This window comes from Haliotis asinina, chromosome 8, assembly GCF_037392515.1.
Source record: "Haliotis asinina isolate JCU_RB_2024 chromosome 8, JCU_Hal_asi_v2, whole genome shotgun sequence".
NCBI classification, from domain to species: Eukaryota; Metazoa; Mollusca; class Gastropoda; order Lepetellida; family Haliotidae; genus Haliotis; species Haliotis asinina.
In genome coordinates this window covers 25,290,665-25,307,757 of record NC_090287.1, presented here as the reverse complement: position 1 = coordinate 25,307,757, position 17,093 = coordinate 25,290,665, and the positions used below count along the sequence as shown (strand labels likewise).

The window sequence follows — 17,093 nt, the reverse complement described above, 5'->3', positions numbered from 1 at the left end:
TACAATAGGACTACTTGCTGACTAATATATGGGCTTCACTCATTGTATCCTCTCACTGGAAAATGAGTGTAAGAATTTGTGGGGAGGTTCCCTATAAGCCACATTTACTCTAAATAAACAGCCAAGCTGTTTGGACAGGTGTACCTGTTCTGACTGAAATATGTTACTGTTTTGTCACATCCGAGTCAGAAGTCTTCAATACGACTGCTCATCCAACAGTCCATGGCAATAATAAGTCATGTTAATGGTGCATAAACCATTTAGTAATGAACTGTGGCAAGTCAAAGCTATGGCACCAACTCCCTTGAGTCTATACTGTAGGGGACAGAAAACAAGACTTTCAAACACATAAATTACTAAATCCTTTATTTCTATGTTACAGAAAGGAGCCATAATTTACAGTCCAATTCAAAATGTGATAAAGGCTAAGTCCATGTTCTACACCGCACACATTCATTGGTCTTGCATCTATCACCATGCCTTCTCTCCCTCAGCTAATTTGCGGCCCCCAAACAATCGGCTTTTGTTTCGATACAATGTCTGTGTCTCGTCAAGCTGCCCCTGGAGGTAGCTGCCAAACAAGTAGGCTGCCGGTGGTATCAGTAATGCCACGTAGTAGGGCACAAATCTGGCTCTTAGCATGGAGAACTTCATATTCAGCCTGAAAATAATACACTGCATTAGAATAATGTTAAATCATCCAGTCATTTGGACAATATTATTTATTAAAATATTGTTACAATTGTCGTAGGATTTTATAAAGGACATACTAATGGTTACATGTACCCCAAAGAGGACTTCTGAAAAAGAACCAAATCAGTCAATGGTAGGGATTCAGGTGATTTTTGTAACAAAATTAAAACTGGTAAAAATATTTAGTTGCATTGCACTTTGAACAGGATTTCAGTCATATCAGATCACTGGTGTCATATGACTGGAGTACTGCCAAGTATTTTAACCAAACTTAATAACTATATATCAGCTTGATGTAGAAGAAGGGAAGCTGTAAAGTGAAGCTAGTGATAAGATTTTCACAGTTTTGGTGAAACCTACAGTTACAGTTACTACAGATCAAGAAGGGCATTGTTCAGGTGTGTAAGCAATATTCCAAACAACCAGTATTTCTATGGATCCTTGTAATGGTTGGACAAAGCATTGATTGATTGTTTTTGCAGACCATCCAACATAAATTGTACATTAATATCAAATCATGTGGTATTTTATGGAAGATTTGGCGAAAAAATGTGAAGTGAGTAAGTCAACAGCCACTGAGAAATAATCAAGCCATATCAAAACATGCAGTACACTTTACCATTCAAGTTTGCATCAGCAATGAAAACATGAGCAAAATTCCATCAACATTCAATCAGGTATGGCTAAGGGTGAAATGCAGTAATTGTCAGTGGTGTTACGATGGTCATAAATCAATCAAAGGAAAGACTAAAAATACTCATCTATTGTAAAGAAATTAATATATTTTTATCATAGTCGATAACAGTTCACCACATGACCTCCGACAATTGATAGTGGATTTACTTTCTGATTCCCAACTCTAATATTAATAGGATTTGGTGGTATTTACCTTCAGTTCAGTATACTGTAAAGCAATCCAAAAATTCAGTATTTTCAGTTTACGTACCATCATGTCGGTCTTGTGATAAAATCAGTTTTGTTCCTCCCTAAGATCAAAGATTTTGGTTAGTTTTTTCCATGTTACTAAATATTGTAAAGTTTGGCTATAGTTGTCAGTTTTCTGCATAATGATCATATCTTATATACCCAACTGTAACAGACAAGTGAAGACCATGTACGACAAGATGTTATGTGGTAAGAGCAGTTTCACCCCCGACCTTTCATCTCTGTTCATTTGTAACAGAGGTCTCCCAGTCTGAGAAAGATATTAAGGGAAAAGCACAATAATAAAAATAGATCATTTTGGAAGGGATATTTCCATGTGGACTAACACTTTGCCTGTAGATAAAAGGTATCTCTGGAGCTGATTGTTTTTGGAGACGAGTGATAATAAGAATACATTTCTGACCCTTGGGATTTGCCAAGATTAGCACAGATGCAAGTATTGGTCTTAATGACAGCATAAATTAGCAAACTAGCACTGAAGGGTTCCCAGTTCATGTAGTTATAACCTATAACCAATGTTATGGCTTTGTATTAGAGGTGACAAATCAACACCAGGAACAATTATAATTACCAAAAATGGCTTTTTGTACCCCTACAAACTCCAACTTTCCTGCCAAGGGAAATTAGGTTTGAATCTTGATCAAATTCCTGAACCTTGTCAACAGTGACACTCTAAGTGAGATGTACCAGAAGCACTAATGTACCAAAACCAACTGTAGGACTTACGTACTTTGAGCTTTGATCTCTGCTTGTTTAGCTAGGAGGGCTTGATTAGCTTTGAAGCGCCTTGTCTTTGACAAATCCAAAAGGATAGCTGTTGATGCAGCTAAAGGAAAGAAGAGTGACCAAAAATTTCTCTTGAGGAACTTGCTGGACTTCTGCCACAATGTCAAATTTCCAGATAGTCCATCCATCAACTAGAAAAAAAAGGCGTACCATGATTTGACTTGCTGATGTCAACTGAAATAGGTGTCAACTGAAATAGGTGTCAACTGAAATAGGTGTCAACTGAAATATTCAAATTAAAACGAGTCCATATTTCTCTTGACATATTTCATGGAGTAAGCAAGTTTTGTTTTAGCCATAATTCAGCAATACCACAGCAGGAGATAACAGAAGTGGACTTCACACATTGTACCTGTGTGCATTTCAAGGAAAGAAACCATGCTAGTTTTAGAGCCTGATGAAAACTGTAGTATCCTCACATGTACAGTCCATTTGATTCCATTTGAGACCGATGAATTGGTCACTAACACAAAATCTAATAACTGCAACAAAACCAAATGAAATGAACAGACCAGCTCTAATAATGTGTCTCATAATTTGGGACACCCGAATAAAAAAGTTCTTTAACAAACAATCATCATTTTCTTGTCACCTTTCGCTATTGTGTACGAGGTGGGCCTCTTGCTGGTAGAACAGCCAGGTGGGCAAGGTGCACGTGTGAAATTGACACGTGTGACTTGCTTGGCAAACCAGACATTCATGATTGCTATACCTTTAACAATTAGATTATCACACGATGCTAAGTCAATTATTTGCAAAGTATTTAACTTTTTTAAAAACGAAGGTGAAAGGGGTAGGGCTCAATATGCTTTGGCTAAGTACCGCACATGCTGTTGGGATGATGGAAGGGAAGTTAAAAACTATCTTTAATAACTGTACCGATTCAACCTGCACGGACACAACTGAGGGGACCATCTCAAAACCCACAAAATGTGAGAAAGTTGATTCATTTCAACAACAGCTGGTTAGAAATGCCATTCAGTCTCTAGCTCTATATAAACAAAATACCTTTGTCTCCCTGCGTATTCTGAAAAAGCATATGGAGACAAATCATTCTTTGGTCATTTCAAAATACCAGTCATGGAAGTTGCTTCACAAATTTGCTTTCCATTACAAAAAAGTAGGCTCAGAAAATAGACGTACACTGTGCGTGAGGTCTGATATTGTTCGACTAAGAAACCTGTACTTACACACGATTCGAAAGATACGTACAGAGGGTTACGAGCCTGTATATTTGGACAAAACATGGGTAAATGCTTCCCATACCACAGGGACACAATGGTTCGCTAGCTCCTCTTCAGAGTCCTGTGCCAGAAAATTACCACTTGGCAAGGGATAGCGACTGACTGTGCTCCATGCTGGTTGCAAGAGTCGGGGATTCCTACCTGGCTGCTCCCTAGTCTTCAAGGCAAAATCTAAAGACAACCGAGACTATCATACCGAAATGAACGGGACGGTTTTCTTAGAATGGGTACAAAATCAATTGATACCAGCACTGACCCCCAAAAGTCTGATTGTCAAGGATAACGCTCCATATCATGGCGTTCAATACAAAGGCCCCAACATCTAACAGTAAGAATGGGGACATGATGGAATGGTTGCAAAAAAAAGCAATATCGTATCCAGAAAAAGCAACCAAACCTGTTCTGTATGACATCATAAAGTCAAATAAAACCACACCTGTCTTTAAGGTTGATGAGTACCTTACAGAACATGGTCATTCAGTTTTGCGACTGCCACCCTATCATTACGATTTAAACCCAATAGAACTCATTTGGGGTATCATGAAATCGGATGTTGGCAGGCTAAATGTAACATTCAAACATCGGGATGTACAAATGATTCTTCAACAGTCAGTAGACACCATCACGCAGGAAGCATGGCAAAAGTGCATTGAGAAAGTTGAGAATGAAACAGAAAGACATTACGGGGAACAAAGTGGACTGGACCATGCCACCATCAAGCCAGTCGTCATCAGGGTAGACTCTGATGACAGCGACACCGATTCAGACAACAGCGTCTTCTGAAAGTGTCAACACTGACTCCCATTGAACATCTAAAGTGGTAACCAGATGACGACTTTTGAGATGACCCCATCTTCACAACACACGCTTGTTGATTACCTGAATGTTCTACCAGCAAGTGTCCCCTCGTACGAAACAGCGAAAGGTGACAAGAAAATGATGATCGTTTGTTAAACAACCTTTTTATTCGGGTGTCCCAAATTATGAGACACATCATCAGAGTTGGTCTGTCCATTTAATATGGCTGTGCAAAATTTGGTTTTGTTGCAATTATTAGATTTTGTGTTAGTGACCAATTCATCGGTTTCAAATGGAATCAAACGGACTGTAGCTGAATAATAATCTTCAGTAAGTCGAGTTTCTTTGTTGCATACACACAAATAGCATTGCTAACTTAGCACAGCATTACATATGCATGAGAAACAAACATACCTGTCTTGAAAGCAAATGGAGTACAAAGTTTATATATGCAATAGCTTTATTGACATCAGATCTCTGCCTGCGGCAAACTATGATCATAACAAACATGCTTATAACCAACTGATGAATGTAACAAACTGTTTTATGGTACCCTTATTGTATTTTGTCTATCATAGCCAAAATGCATGTAAAAGATACAGTTAAAATTAGGGGCCTTCAAGTTCGTTTAGTAGATTACTGTATCTAGGGCCACAAAATATGAAATACCAGACTAAAACCTTTCTGGCCAAGCTTAGACATGCATTCAGATATGGCATAAAATTTACACAAAAAGAGTTCAGAAATGGGGCATGTTGTTTGATGTCTTCCATGACATTTCAATATGTTTATCTCATAATATCAGATTTACGAATGATCAGAACGATTAATTATTTCAAGATCTCCTGCATGTATTCAAGATACAATCTGACCACTGCAATTAGTTGGACAACATTTGATGTCTTTAATTAAGAATGTGAAGTTGAAATGATCTTCACTTCAGAATGGAAACGACTTCTGTGCTTGAAGTCCTCTGAGAACTGTGAAATTTGCAATGCCAGGTAAATTGCTCTTGCAAAAAAGCAACAATTTTAGATACGCAACATATACAAGCTACTAGACATCATACATTATATTAAACAACTGAGTTAAGATCAGAAAGTCTAACATTAAAGTAGTAACTTGGAAAGGCACGAACAACCTCAACGCATCTCCAGGCAGGTGAAGGTCATACGAATCGTGTGTTTTCGGCAAATGTCGTTTTAAAAACTTCCGGTTGAATAACACGTGCGGTCACTTGTTGCCGAATTTCTTTAAAATTGGACACTTTTAATTTCGTTTACTTACGTCTGCTTGTGTACTTTTTCTTAGTCAAGGAACAATTCCACAAATCTATTCAGTTGGTGTTAAGCTCTGGTAAGCTCTGAAGTAAACTTGGTGTGTAAATCCGGACCAAGAACGAGATGGATGTACTGATGTATTTGTGACTGATTAGTTGCTAAACCCAGTAGCTAGAGATCATCCAGACCCCAGTTCTGATGATCACAATACCCACTAACGAATGGCGACTGTGTAGCCGTGCAAAGCTTTGGTTTCATAACTGCCAATGAATTTGACCCCATGACCGTCACGAGGAGGCCCTTTTGAGGTTGACAAACTTCTGCAAATGGTTTCTAACTGGAGTTATTTGTTTATGTGTTAAATATATACTATAACTTCAATCTTATTGCAGTTTTATATGGTTCGGAAGCATGACTGAATTCAAGTCAACTTGAGTATAAACAGTTGTAGGATTTCATAACTACGGAACCGCCATTATAATCTCTTATTTTTTCCGCTGCGGGCTATCAGTATGGCACAAATCCACAACAGTTGTATCTAAAGTAAAGGAAATTTCCAATTTGTATTACAGACAAGCAGATAGAAAGTGTTCCTTCTGTTCCCCCATATCTTATTTGACCGCAGTCTTTCTTTGAATATATGTCACTGTTAAATTCAGAGAATGAAAATGTTCTTGTTTGTCATTTGTTATGTAACTGATTGTTTCAGAAGATGTACAAGTGATTTATACTGGAAGAAGATTGACCCAGCGAAGATGTCAGCACTCAAGGTGAAAGGCATAGCACACTTATGTTTCACAGAAAATGGATCAACATTTTGTGGACTCCTTGTAACCGAATCACGAGAGCAATATTCAATTAGGGGCCGCAGTCACATCTCACATATGCACATCGACACCCACGAGTGTTGTTTTGACGAACATGCATCTCTTATGGAACTGACTGTCATAGATCATGGAAACTTTGACGACGAATACGTCATACCTGACGTCATGAAATCAGGGGGAGACAACTGTTCTCTTACATCAAATCAAATTGAGTTCCATACAGATGAACTCTTAGTAGACTCAAAAGCTGATAAATGTATGGAGGAGTTCTTTTCGAAGTCACTGACTGGGAAGAATTGTTTTGTATGTGTTGGTGAAATGAACATCAATTACCGTAAACCTGATACGGACACTGAAGTTGATAAGTGAAATCAATCAAGAGACAACGATTTTACACATTTGTTGGCACACATGGCCAAGACAGCATGTTTTGTTTGTTTCTGTTTTTCTTCACTCCAGGTAGTGAACTCAAACATGGAAAATGTAAAGTTTATGTAATTTATCAAATGAAAGCGGACTATCATCTGTGAAATAAATATGATCCTTTCAGTTCCACGACTGCCACCCCGGGGATTAATTATTATTTGACGTATAAAGTGAACAAGTGTGTGTTTCCGAACCAGATCATATTTAATGAAAGTTCCTACCTTAATAACACCGGATCTCATGTGAGCTGTTGATGATCAAGACCATAACTGAGACCATATCTTTGACTGGTATTTGGATTATTTCCTTCTATACACACCACGTTTTATAGTCTCCTGCGACTAACGGGATTGGGTGGTCAGGCAGGCTGACTTGGTTCACACGTCATCGGTTACCAACTGCGCAGGTCGATGCTCATGCTGTTGATCACTGAATTGTCTGGTCCAGACTAGATTATTTACAGAAAGCCGCCATATAGCTGGAATATTGCTTAGTACGGCGTAAAACTAAATTCATTCACTCTATACTCTAGTGCATTTCTGAGCTACTCTCTGACAGGACACATCGCAGCAGGCCATACGGCCATTGGTCCAGACACAACGGTGCGGTGAAGTTAACTGTCAAGTATATTGGAGTATAGTTCACATATGTGGAGACACTCGTTTATTTGTTTGACATGGTAGTAGCTGATTGTTTGATTTAGCACATATGCCTGTTTTACATAGCTCGCCTGCAGATATATGTGCAATATTTTGTTTGTTTGCTGTTCAACGTTGCACCCAGCACTAATCCAGCTATATGGCGGTGGTACATAAATAATCAACGAACCTACTGCCTGGCTATGTGCTATAGATAACAAACTCGGAGACATTGTACTGACAATAACGGACAAGTGCCTGTTCATGCCCAGGGACTGACCATGCAACAAGAAAGACGCTTGCATTTAGTATGACGTGGTCAGCGGATCCAGAAACTCGCATTCAGCCCTCAGACGGAACGAATATTCATGAATCCCAGGTCACGTTGTCAATACGTTTACAGTGGGTGATAATTTCACTAGAGTAGAATTCTCATATGCATTTGAGCTGTCACCGTAGCTTTTTGAGAATATTTTCACGAGCGTTTCAGTGGTCTTTTAGTCCGCCAATGACCGTGTCTGTTTAGGATTCACATTGCGCTACTACCATGACTATTTCCTTTCCAGATGAAATGAATGTGCATTTGTGCAACTGTTGTGTCGATTTCTGCTTGTTCACATGTACACCAGCCTCTCTCCTATCACCGTATCCATTCATAGAAAAGTATAATACTTTATGGATAACAGCTTTATTTTTATGATTCGACGTTTCGGTATAGCTTCTTGTACCGTTTTCATGCAAGAGCAAAGCAATACAGCACAGAACCGGCTTTCATGTATACAGCAGGGATTAAGTGAGATAACATAAGGGAATGCATCAAGACGCTTAACAATAACAACAATGGGACAGGTAATAATACCATAACAATGGGAGGAGGCCAATGTTGGGGACGCGAAACAAGGTACATGTATACATAGCAGATGGAGCGAGATTGTATTGTGCTGTATTGCTTTACTCTTGCTTCGAAACGGTATTAGAGGCTATACCGAAACGTCGCATCATAGAACTAAAGAAGTTGTTATCCATAAAGTATTATGCTTTTCTATTATCCATCAACTTCTAAAATGCCAATCAAACGGACCATCGTATCCATTTCATCACATTTGATGACTCACACCTGCATTTCTGCTGACACCGTGTCCACTTCACCAGTATGATATTTAGACACACACTTGAGCCAGTTTGTTGTGACAGAAAGCTTTACATACTCGTTTGTGCGACAACTACGTCTATTTTCACATGTGAAACGGGTGTCATGTCAGCGAATTCCAAATGTGTTATCTAAGCACCATCTCACGAACTCTAGCGACATGCTTGAAACATGGCCATTATTTGAGATATTAGTCAGACGTCCTTCGGAGAAGACATCACCTTGTCAAGTAGTTTTGCGAAGCATCTGTGGAGATGCTTCCATTTTGTGGCACACGGATCCATCCTTAACATCTTCACGGATACAGGATTGGGAGGAGTGAGTGAGTTTGGCTTAACGCTGCTTTGAACAGTATATCAGGTGCATCAGCTTCAGCTGTACCAGTTGGCGTTCAGCTTAATGTTAGCCTAACTAAAGCCTAACTTGCTGGTAGATGTAGGGTAATAAATGTGGGATTCCAACACTTGGTCAGTAGATCCCATGAGCGTGTCTCGACTGATATCTATTCAATCCAGTAATGGAAGCCTGTTATGAGGTTTACTTTTTACCTCGTTTTCAGCAAAATCCCAGCAATATCACGGCGGGGGACACTAGAAATGGCCTTCACATTTTGTACCCATGTGGGACCGGGTCTCTGGCGTGAAGAGAGAAAGCTATAACCACTCGACTGCCCCCACCGTCACGGAAACCCGTTAATATGTTACTGAACATGCTAAAGCCATACTTCAGGTGAGTGTGTTTGAGTTGACGTCTCCTTCAACAGTATTTCAGATATTATCAGTACTTCAGTTTGGCATGGGATGCTCGAAGTGGCGCAGATCGCAGACAGTTTCCCGCGCTCACGAGTATGGTGCTCTCGAACCTGTAGCGTTAAGAGGCGAAAGCAGGAACAGTATTAACTGTACATCCCCAAAAGTATTAATACTGCAGCTCACGTTTGGCAGTAAGGCCCTCAGCAGCTATGCACTTATGTGAGTGGCATTTAGGATGTCGAGTCGCCCAAGAACAAAACTCTGCCCTTCGTCGAAAACAGCAACAACTCTGCATTGGCATTACTACCCGACAGAAGGTACTGTAGTAAGATAGTAAGAAGACATTTCACAATGTCAGTCTGAAGCCACTCTGAGGTATAGGCAATTTGTGGCGTGTTAGTCAAGTGTGAGATTACCTGACCAGAAAAAATCTTTTCGGAAGAACACAGATAACAGACTTATTATTTACAGATGTCAAAGCACGACAGTCCTTCCAGAGTATGTAAACACGGGTAATGTGAGATATCAGTAATGTATATGTGGCAGAGTCAACTTTGTATATAGTTACTGCTGTAAATATAATAAACATGTGAATCTTTTAAAGTATCTTGTCATGGTATTATTTTGATGAGATATACTATCTCATTAAATAGCCTAAATCTACCTAAATTTATCAGTTATTTTACCTTCAACATTTTATATCCTAACCCTAGCTCCCTAAACACCAATCTAGTCTCAATGTAATCTATTTCAGTAATACTCATTTGCACTGCATGCTTTTCTCCTGTCAATCCCTCTTAAAGCATGTCCTTTGCTCAGGCTAGTGTGTAAGTTCTATTGTTCTGTGTTCATCCAAGCATGTAAGGTATCATGGTATTTAAAGTTTAAGTTGATCTAGTTTTATGTCAGTATCTTATGTGGTCAGCGTCAGACAGGTTGTGATTTTTTGGGATCGAGATCATGGTGATCTGGACTGTGTTTCATATATGAAGGTTAGTAATGCCTAGTCTTGTATATATTTCTTGTGGTTTGCTATGTGTGTTTCATAGTTGGTGGTTGCATTGGCTATTGTTTATAGTATTGTTGATATCTCAACATTCACTCTTCATTATGTGTAAATAGTTTAAATGATGGTAACTCACAGTACAGTGAGTTGTGTAATTGTTATGTTACATAATTACCTATATTATCGCATCACATGCAATTATTAGTTTCTATTTCACTTAAGCATAGTCTCAATAATCTTCTCATCTTCCTACTATGTTGAAACATAATTGCCGTTAGTACCCTCGGCCTTACAATAAAATGAATGCTTGTATAGATGTATGTGCGAATGTGTGGTTAGATGTGGTTGTTTGTATTTTTACCATATTTGCTATTTTAATAGTTTGTTATACATATTACTATCTACACATGGCATTTATTCATCCTACAGATAATGTGGACAGGATGACGTAGGTGTGTCAAGTTGACAATAGCACAGGTGTCACCAACCTGGTATGTTTTCATTGTTTAAAGTACATTCTTTTTCGTATATTCTAATGTCTACAATAAGTATAATGTTTACATTATCAGACTTGTGTAATGTAATTAATGTATTATAATGGTGCTAATCATATGAATATCAGAAGTTGTCATGGTAATGCATATATGTTTAGCAATATATGCGCATGTGTGTGTTTGCATTTAGTATTTGTGAATATGTAGTAAGTATGTAGTAATGAGATTTGTTTTACCATATTTCAGGCTAAATCGTCTTTATTACAATTATGTAATAAAATATCCACCTCCTCACACCCCAGTGGCTTTGTGGTTTTGTCCGCATCCTAACGCTACTACATCTTGGAGCCCCCAGTGAGGAAGTTGGACAGGACACTGCCATAGACGACGGACCTACGTCTACCACAGATGATGAAGTAATGACCACAATAACCATGGGCAATGATGACACCACCCACGACCCATGATCATCGTTCAGTGAATACACACTGTTGGAAACTGTTTGCCTGTTGACATGTGTGTCTGTGTGTATATATGGACACTTGCGTGATCACACATATGGACACTTGTGTGACCAAACAAATGGACACTTGTGTGACCAAACAAATGGACACTTGTGTGACCAAACAAATGGACACTTGCATGACCCTGACCTCCTCGTGAAGTTCGGCCAACTGCACTTCATACATTGAATATTATTTTCAAGATGTTATCCTAACTGAAGTAACATTGGGTACCCTTTAGTATATTGCTCCGGAGCTAGTATATCTTATCACTAAGGTGTTTACTTTCTAATGTGAATTTATGGTGCTGTCTTTAGTTAAGTATTAGTTAAGATTAGTTCATGTACTTAGCTGGATAACTTAATTATTAGTATTACTTACACATCCGCGCTATACAACCACGTTGTGTCTGTGTGTATGAATGTGTATTAGTAGTGTTAAGTAGTTAGTAAAATAATTATTTATGTTCGTAATCACTACTTAGTTTAGTTAACTTTAGTAGTGTATCCTAATAAACCTGTATGTTTAGGTTATATTAGTTAGTTCATAGTTTAGTATACTGGTTCCCTTTGTGGTACAGTTGTAGGGTTTGTGTTGTGTTCATTCATTCCTTTGGTTATTTCATTCAGGTAACTAGGGGTTGTTATCTCATTGTCTGCTTCTTATATCTTCATTTGGTATTGCCTGGAATCATTCATCATGTAGCATACCATATACCGGTATATAAACCTCCTGCGTGTGTACCCCTGCACACATTTACCTGATTTAATTTATCATCTAAACACAAATCAAAGTAAACATGTAACTTATACTCCTTAAGTTAATATTTCATACCACTGACGTAATTAAATATGAACAGTCCCTAAGCCTTATATATATTTAGGGTATCATTGATGGCTTCACCGTAAGCTCTACGTTGTAAGCCGTGATACAAACTCTGCGCATATTTCATGCAGCACGTGTTGCATGTTGTATTTTCCGCGAATGTTTCTCACCAAGTTCCTGCGTCTTATATTATTTAGTTGTTTGTCATTTGTGTACTTTATTTTCGCAACATGGCTGAATCGGGAATGTCAGAAGAGGAGGTGAAACAACTTGTTTCATCACTGAAGAAGTTGGATTTAAGACCCAAAGCTGATACACCTCAGGATCTCTTAGCTTGGATCTCATCGGTTAGCAAGTCGACTGAGGAAGCTAAACCATCGATTCCACCTACAGTTACGCTGGCTAAGACGCCACAGCTTCCTTATTTTTCAGGGGATAGGAAAGGGGACGTCGACTTCGACCAATGGAAGCATGAATACACATGTCTTTGCACAAGATATTCGGAGCAAGATGTCGTGGACGCCGTACACAAATCACTTCGTGGGAAGGCAGCAAGGGTCGCCATGCACATTGATAAGGATGCCCCGTTGAATTCCCTCATCACCAAGCTGGACAGTGTTTTCGGAATGGTGCACACAGAACACAACATCATGGCCGAGTTCTATACTGCTAGACAAGGAGAAGAGGAATCAGTTGCCGATTGGGCATGCAGACTTGAGGACATCTTGGATCAAGCCATCATGTTAGGAAAGGTGAAGACAGGAGAAAGGGATGTCTTGCTTCGCGACACTTTGTGGACAGGGCTTCGCTTGGACCTGAAGGACATGTCAAGCCATAGATATGACCAGGGAGGAACACTGGAAGCCTTTCTCAAGTACCTGCGACAACTGGAACAGGATCTGCGACAGAGGCAACCAACAGCGAGGAGACCTGCAACTAGCAAGTCATCTGTAACCAAGGAGCAGTCGGAACTACAAGAGATCAAGGGCATGCTCAAGTCGATGACAGCTGAGATTAACAAACTCAAGGAACAAGTCAAGAGCAACGAGAGGCCTCAAGTCAAGGAACATCGTCAAGGTAACCAATGGAATCATCATGATCAAGGTCAGGAGGATGGATACTTGCCACCCAGAAACTGGACACGCCAACCAAGGTCAAGAGGGAACAAGCCTTTCTGTCAAGGTCATGGACGAGGCAATCCTACAGGACGAGGAGATCCAGGATGGTTTCAAGGACCTCAGACCATGGATGACATACCTAGATGTTTCTGATGTGGACAGCCAGGTCACATTCAGCGTGGATGTCGTGCACCACTTCCGGGCCAGGGAAACTTGCAGAGGCCTATGGGGAGGGGCGGACCATGGGCCTAGGATACAAAGTCAATTCCCATCAACAGTTAGTGTCCGAGTTGGTTGGCGAGCCAACTGAAACCAACATACTTGTCAACGGGATCAAGACGAAGGCTTTACTTGACACTGGAGCTACGATCTCATCTATAGCTGAGGCATTTTATCGACAGAACTTTCCTGATGTTCCCCTGGAACCGCTGAAGCAGCTTCTCCATGTCGAGTGCGCGGATGGAGAGCTTCTACAGTACAGTGGTGTCATTGTTGTCGATATAGAGGGTTCTGGAAATGCATCTACCAAGATACAGAGTATGCTGCTTGTTGTACCAGACAGCCAGTACAACAAGACAGTACCTATCACACTCGGAACCAACATCTTGTCCATATACCTCAACCAGTGCCAGGACAAGTTTGGACCAAGGTTTCTCCAGAAAGCCAATCTCCATTCACCGTGGTACTTAGCCTTCAGGAGTATGGTGATTAGGGAGAAGGAACTAGCCAGGAGGAACTTCTCCATCGGTAAAGTCAGGAGCCACGAGCCAACTGGTAAGATAGTGCCTGCCAACTCGGAGATTCATATCTCAGGTTACATTGACCAGCCCCTACCGTATCACGCTACTCATGTCATAGTTCAGCCTACTACTGGATCACAGATAGCAGATGACCTTGACATCACGCCCACACTTGTTTCATATGATGGAAGCGGTCAAAAGCTCTATGTGGATGTACATGTATCTAACCTCACTACAAGAGCCATCAGCATTCCTAGCCGTGCTACACTGTGTGAATTGCAAGTCGTCAAGTTGGAGGATGTACCACGCCCTACTTCTAATCAGGACTCTAGTGTACTGGACCTCATGGACTTTAAAGAGTCAGCCGTCTCAAATGAGGAGCTAGCACATGGAAGACAAGTCATCACTGACTACTTAGACGTCTTCTCTACTGGCGACACAGACTTGGGACACACAGAATCAGTTAGACACAGGATTGACCTCAAGGATGACATACCATTCAAGCAACGTTATCGGCGCATACCACCTGCCATGTATGAAGAAGTCAAGGAGCACCTTAACCAACTTCTACTCTGTGGCGTCATCAGGCGCTCACGTTCTCCATGGTCGTCCAACGTTGTCCTGGTTAGGAAGAAGACAGGGAAATTACGTCTATGTGTGGACTTTCGCCAGTTGAACCAACAAACCATTAAAGACAACTATGCCATTCCAAGGATTGAGGAGATGTTTGAAGCGCTTGCAGGATCTCGGTATTACTCTACGCTGGATATGAAGTCCGGGTATCACCAAGTGGAAATTGAGGAAACTCACAAGGAGAGAACCGCTTTTACAGTTGGACCACTAGGTTTCTATGAGTACAATAGGATGCCCTTCGGACTTTGTAACAGCCCAGCCACCTACCAACGGCTCATGAACGAGTGTTTTGAGGGACTTCACCTGAAAATCTGCCTCATCTACTTGGACGACATTATCATCTTTTCATCATCATTTGGAGAGCATCTGGATAGACTGAAGCAGGTATTTCAGCGAATTAGAGAAACTGGCCTCAAGCTCTCACCAGACAAGTGTTCGTTCTTCAAGAAGAAAATCAAGTTCCTTGGCCACATCGTTTCAGAAGAAGGTATCATGGCAGATCCAGAAAAGGTTGAGAGAATACTGAATTGGCCACGACCATCAAGTCCAACAGCAGTACGACAGTTTCTTGGTTTCGCTGGATACTATCGAAAATATGTCAAGGACTTTGCCAAGATAGCCAAGCCACTTTCAGCCCTCATGCCCCATGGAAAGTCAAAAAAGTCGAAGAAGCTACCAGAGGGACCATGGCATTGGGGGGGAGGAACAGGAACAAGCTTTCAATCATCTGAAGGAAATGCTAACCTCACCACCAGTCCTAGGTTACCCTAACTATGGGACACCATTTGAACTTCATACAGATGCCAGCAGTAAGGGAATCGGCGCTGTACTCTATCAGGAGCAGGATGGCATCAAGGTAATAAGTTATGCCAGTCGAGGACTAGGGAGATCTGAAAGAAACTACTCAGCACATCGTCTGGAATTTCTTGCACTCAAGTGGGCCATATGTGAGAAGTTCCATGACTACCTGTATGGAGCAAAATTTACAGTTCTAACGGACAACAACCCGCTGACTTATGTCCTCACAAGTGCCAAGTTGGATGCGACAGGCCACCGATGGCTAGCAGCACTTGGATCCTACGACTTTGACATATTCTATAGACCAGGGTTGAAGAACACAGACGCAGATACTTTGTCAAGGCTACCAGAATACCAGAAGCTTTCCTCAGAACAGCTATCCATGGACACAGTCAAGGCAATCTGTGGAGTCGTTCATACCCAACCCTACGTGGAATCCCTCTGCCTCTCAGCAGCACCGGTCAATGAAGAGATATGTTCCAAGTCAACCGACCTGAAAGGAATGTCTGATAGGGACTGGCGCATGGCCCAAGCTGAAGACTCTACCCTTAAGCCATGGATCCAAGCTGTTAGGATGAAGAGGAAACCATACAGACAGGAAGTTCCAAGCACGAGGGTCAACACATCGATATTCAGGTCCTTCAAATCACTTGTACTTGACAGAGGAATTCTACATCGGCGAATCAATATGGATGGAGAGACAAAATTGCAACTCGTACTTCCATCAAGGTTCATCCAGGGAGCATTGCAAGGCCTTCACAATGACGTTGGGCACCCAGGACGTGATAGAACACTCTCATTACTCAGGGACCGTTTCTACTGGCCAGGGATGCAAACTGACACTGAAGACTGGATACGAACCTGCAACAGATGCTTGAGGAGGAAGACACCAACCAACATCCGAGCTCCGTTAGTTTCCATCACAACCTCGCAGCCTTTAGAGTTAGTCTGCATGGACTTCCTTACGCTGGAAACGTCAAAGCATATCTTTGTGATCACAGACCACTTCACAAGGTATGCTTTGGCTGTTCCTACAAAGAATACAACTGCCAAGACTACAGCAGAAGCATTTTATAAGCACTTTGTGATGCACTATGGTATGCCATTGAGGATCCACAGTGACCAGGGAGCCAATTTCATGAGCAGGATGATGAAGGAGCTCTGTTCTACCCTTGGAATCTCCCAATCAAGGACTACTCCCTACCATCCTATGGGAAACGGTATGACTGAGCGCTTCAACAGGACTTTGCTCAGTATGCTGGGAACCCTTAAGCCAGAACAGAAGCAAGACTGGAAATCATTTGTTGCGCCTCTCGTCCATGCATATAATGCCACAAGACATGAGTCAACGGGCTACTCCCCTTTTTATCTCATGTTTGGAAGGGAACCCAGACTACCAATTGATCTTGCCTTTGGAATAGAACTAAATAGGGAGCA

The 17,093-nt window shown here is 40.9% G+C and overlaps 1 protein-coding gene and 1 long non-coding RNA gene across 5 annotated transcripts; one reads left to right on the top strand and one right to left on the bottom strand.

Moving 5' to 3' along the window:
• Positions 1–349: 349 nt before the first annotated feature.
• On the bottom strand, positions 350–6,048 carry LOC137294708 (uncharacterized). Of its 4 annotated transcripts, none has more exons than XR_010957532.1 (3): positions 5,754–6,048; positions 2,369–2,555; positions 350–661 (listed from the first exon to the last, which is right to left on the bottom strand). It is a non-coding gene; the product is annotated as an uncharacterized lncRNA (long non-coding RNA). The 4 variants fall into 4 exon arrangements; XR_010957531.1 differs by lacking the exon at positions 5,754–6,048 and adding an exon at positions 5,608–5,647; XR_010957530.1 differs by lacking the exon at positions 5,754–6,048 and adding an exon at positions 5,575–5,639.
• A 6,549-nt stretch (positions 6,049–12,597) lies between these two features.
• LOC137295161 (uncharacterized) lies at positions 12,598–13,638 on the top strand. Its single transcript, XM_067826483.1, has one exon. The coding sequence runs from the start codon at positions 12,598–12,600 to the stop codon at positions 13,636–13,638; it is 1,041 nt and encodes a 346-aa protein (XP_067682584.1).
• The last annotated feature ends 3,455 nt before the right edge of the window (positions 13,639–17,093 follow it).

Excerpts from the sequence above, each read along its gene's own strand:
- LOC137295161 (XM_067826483.1), top strand. The coding sequence starts at position 12,598 with ATGGCTGAATCGGGAATGTCAGAAGAGGAGGTGAAACAACTTGTTTCA.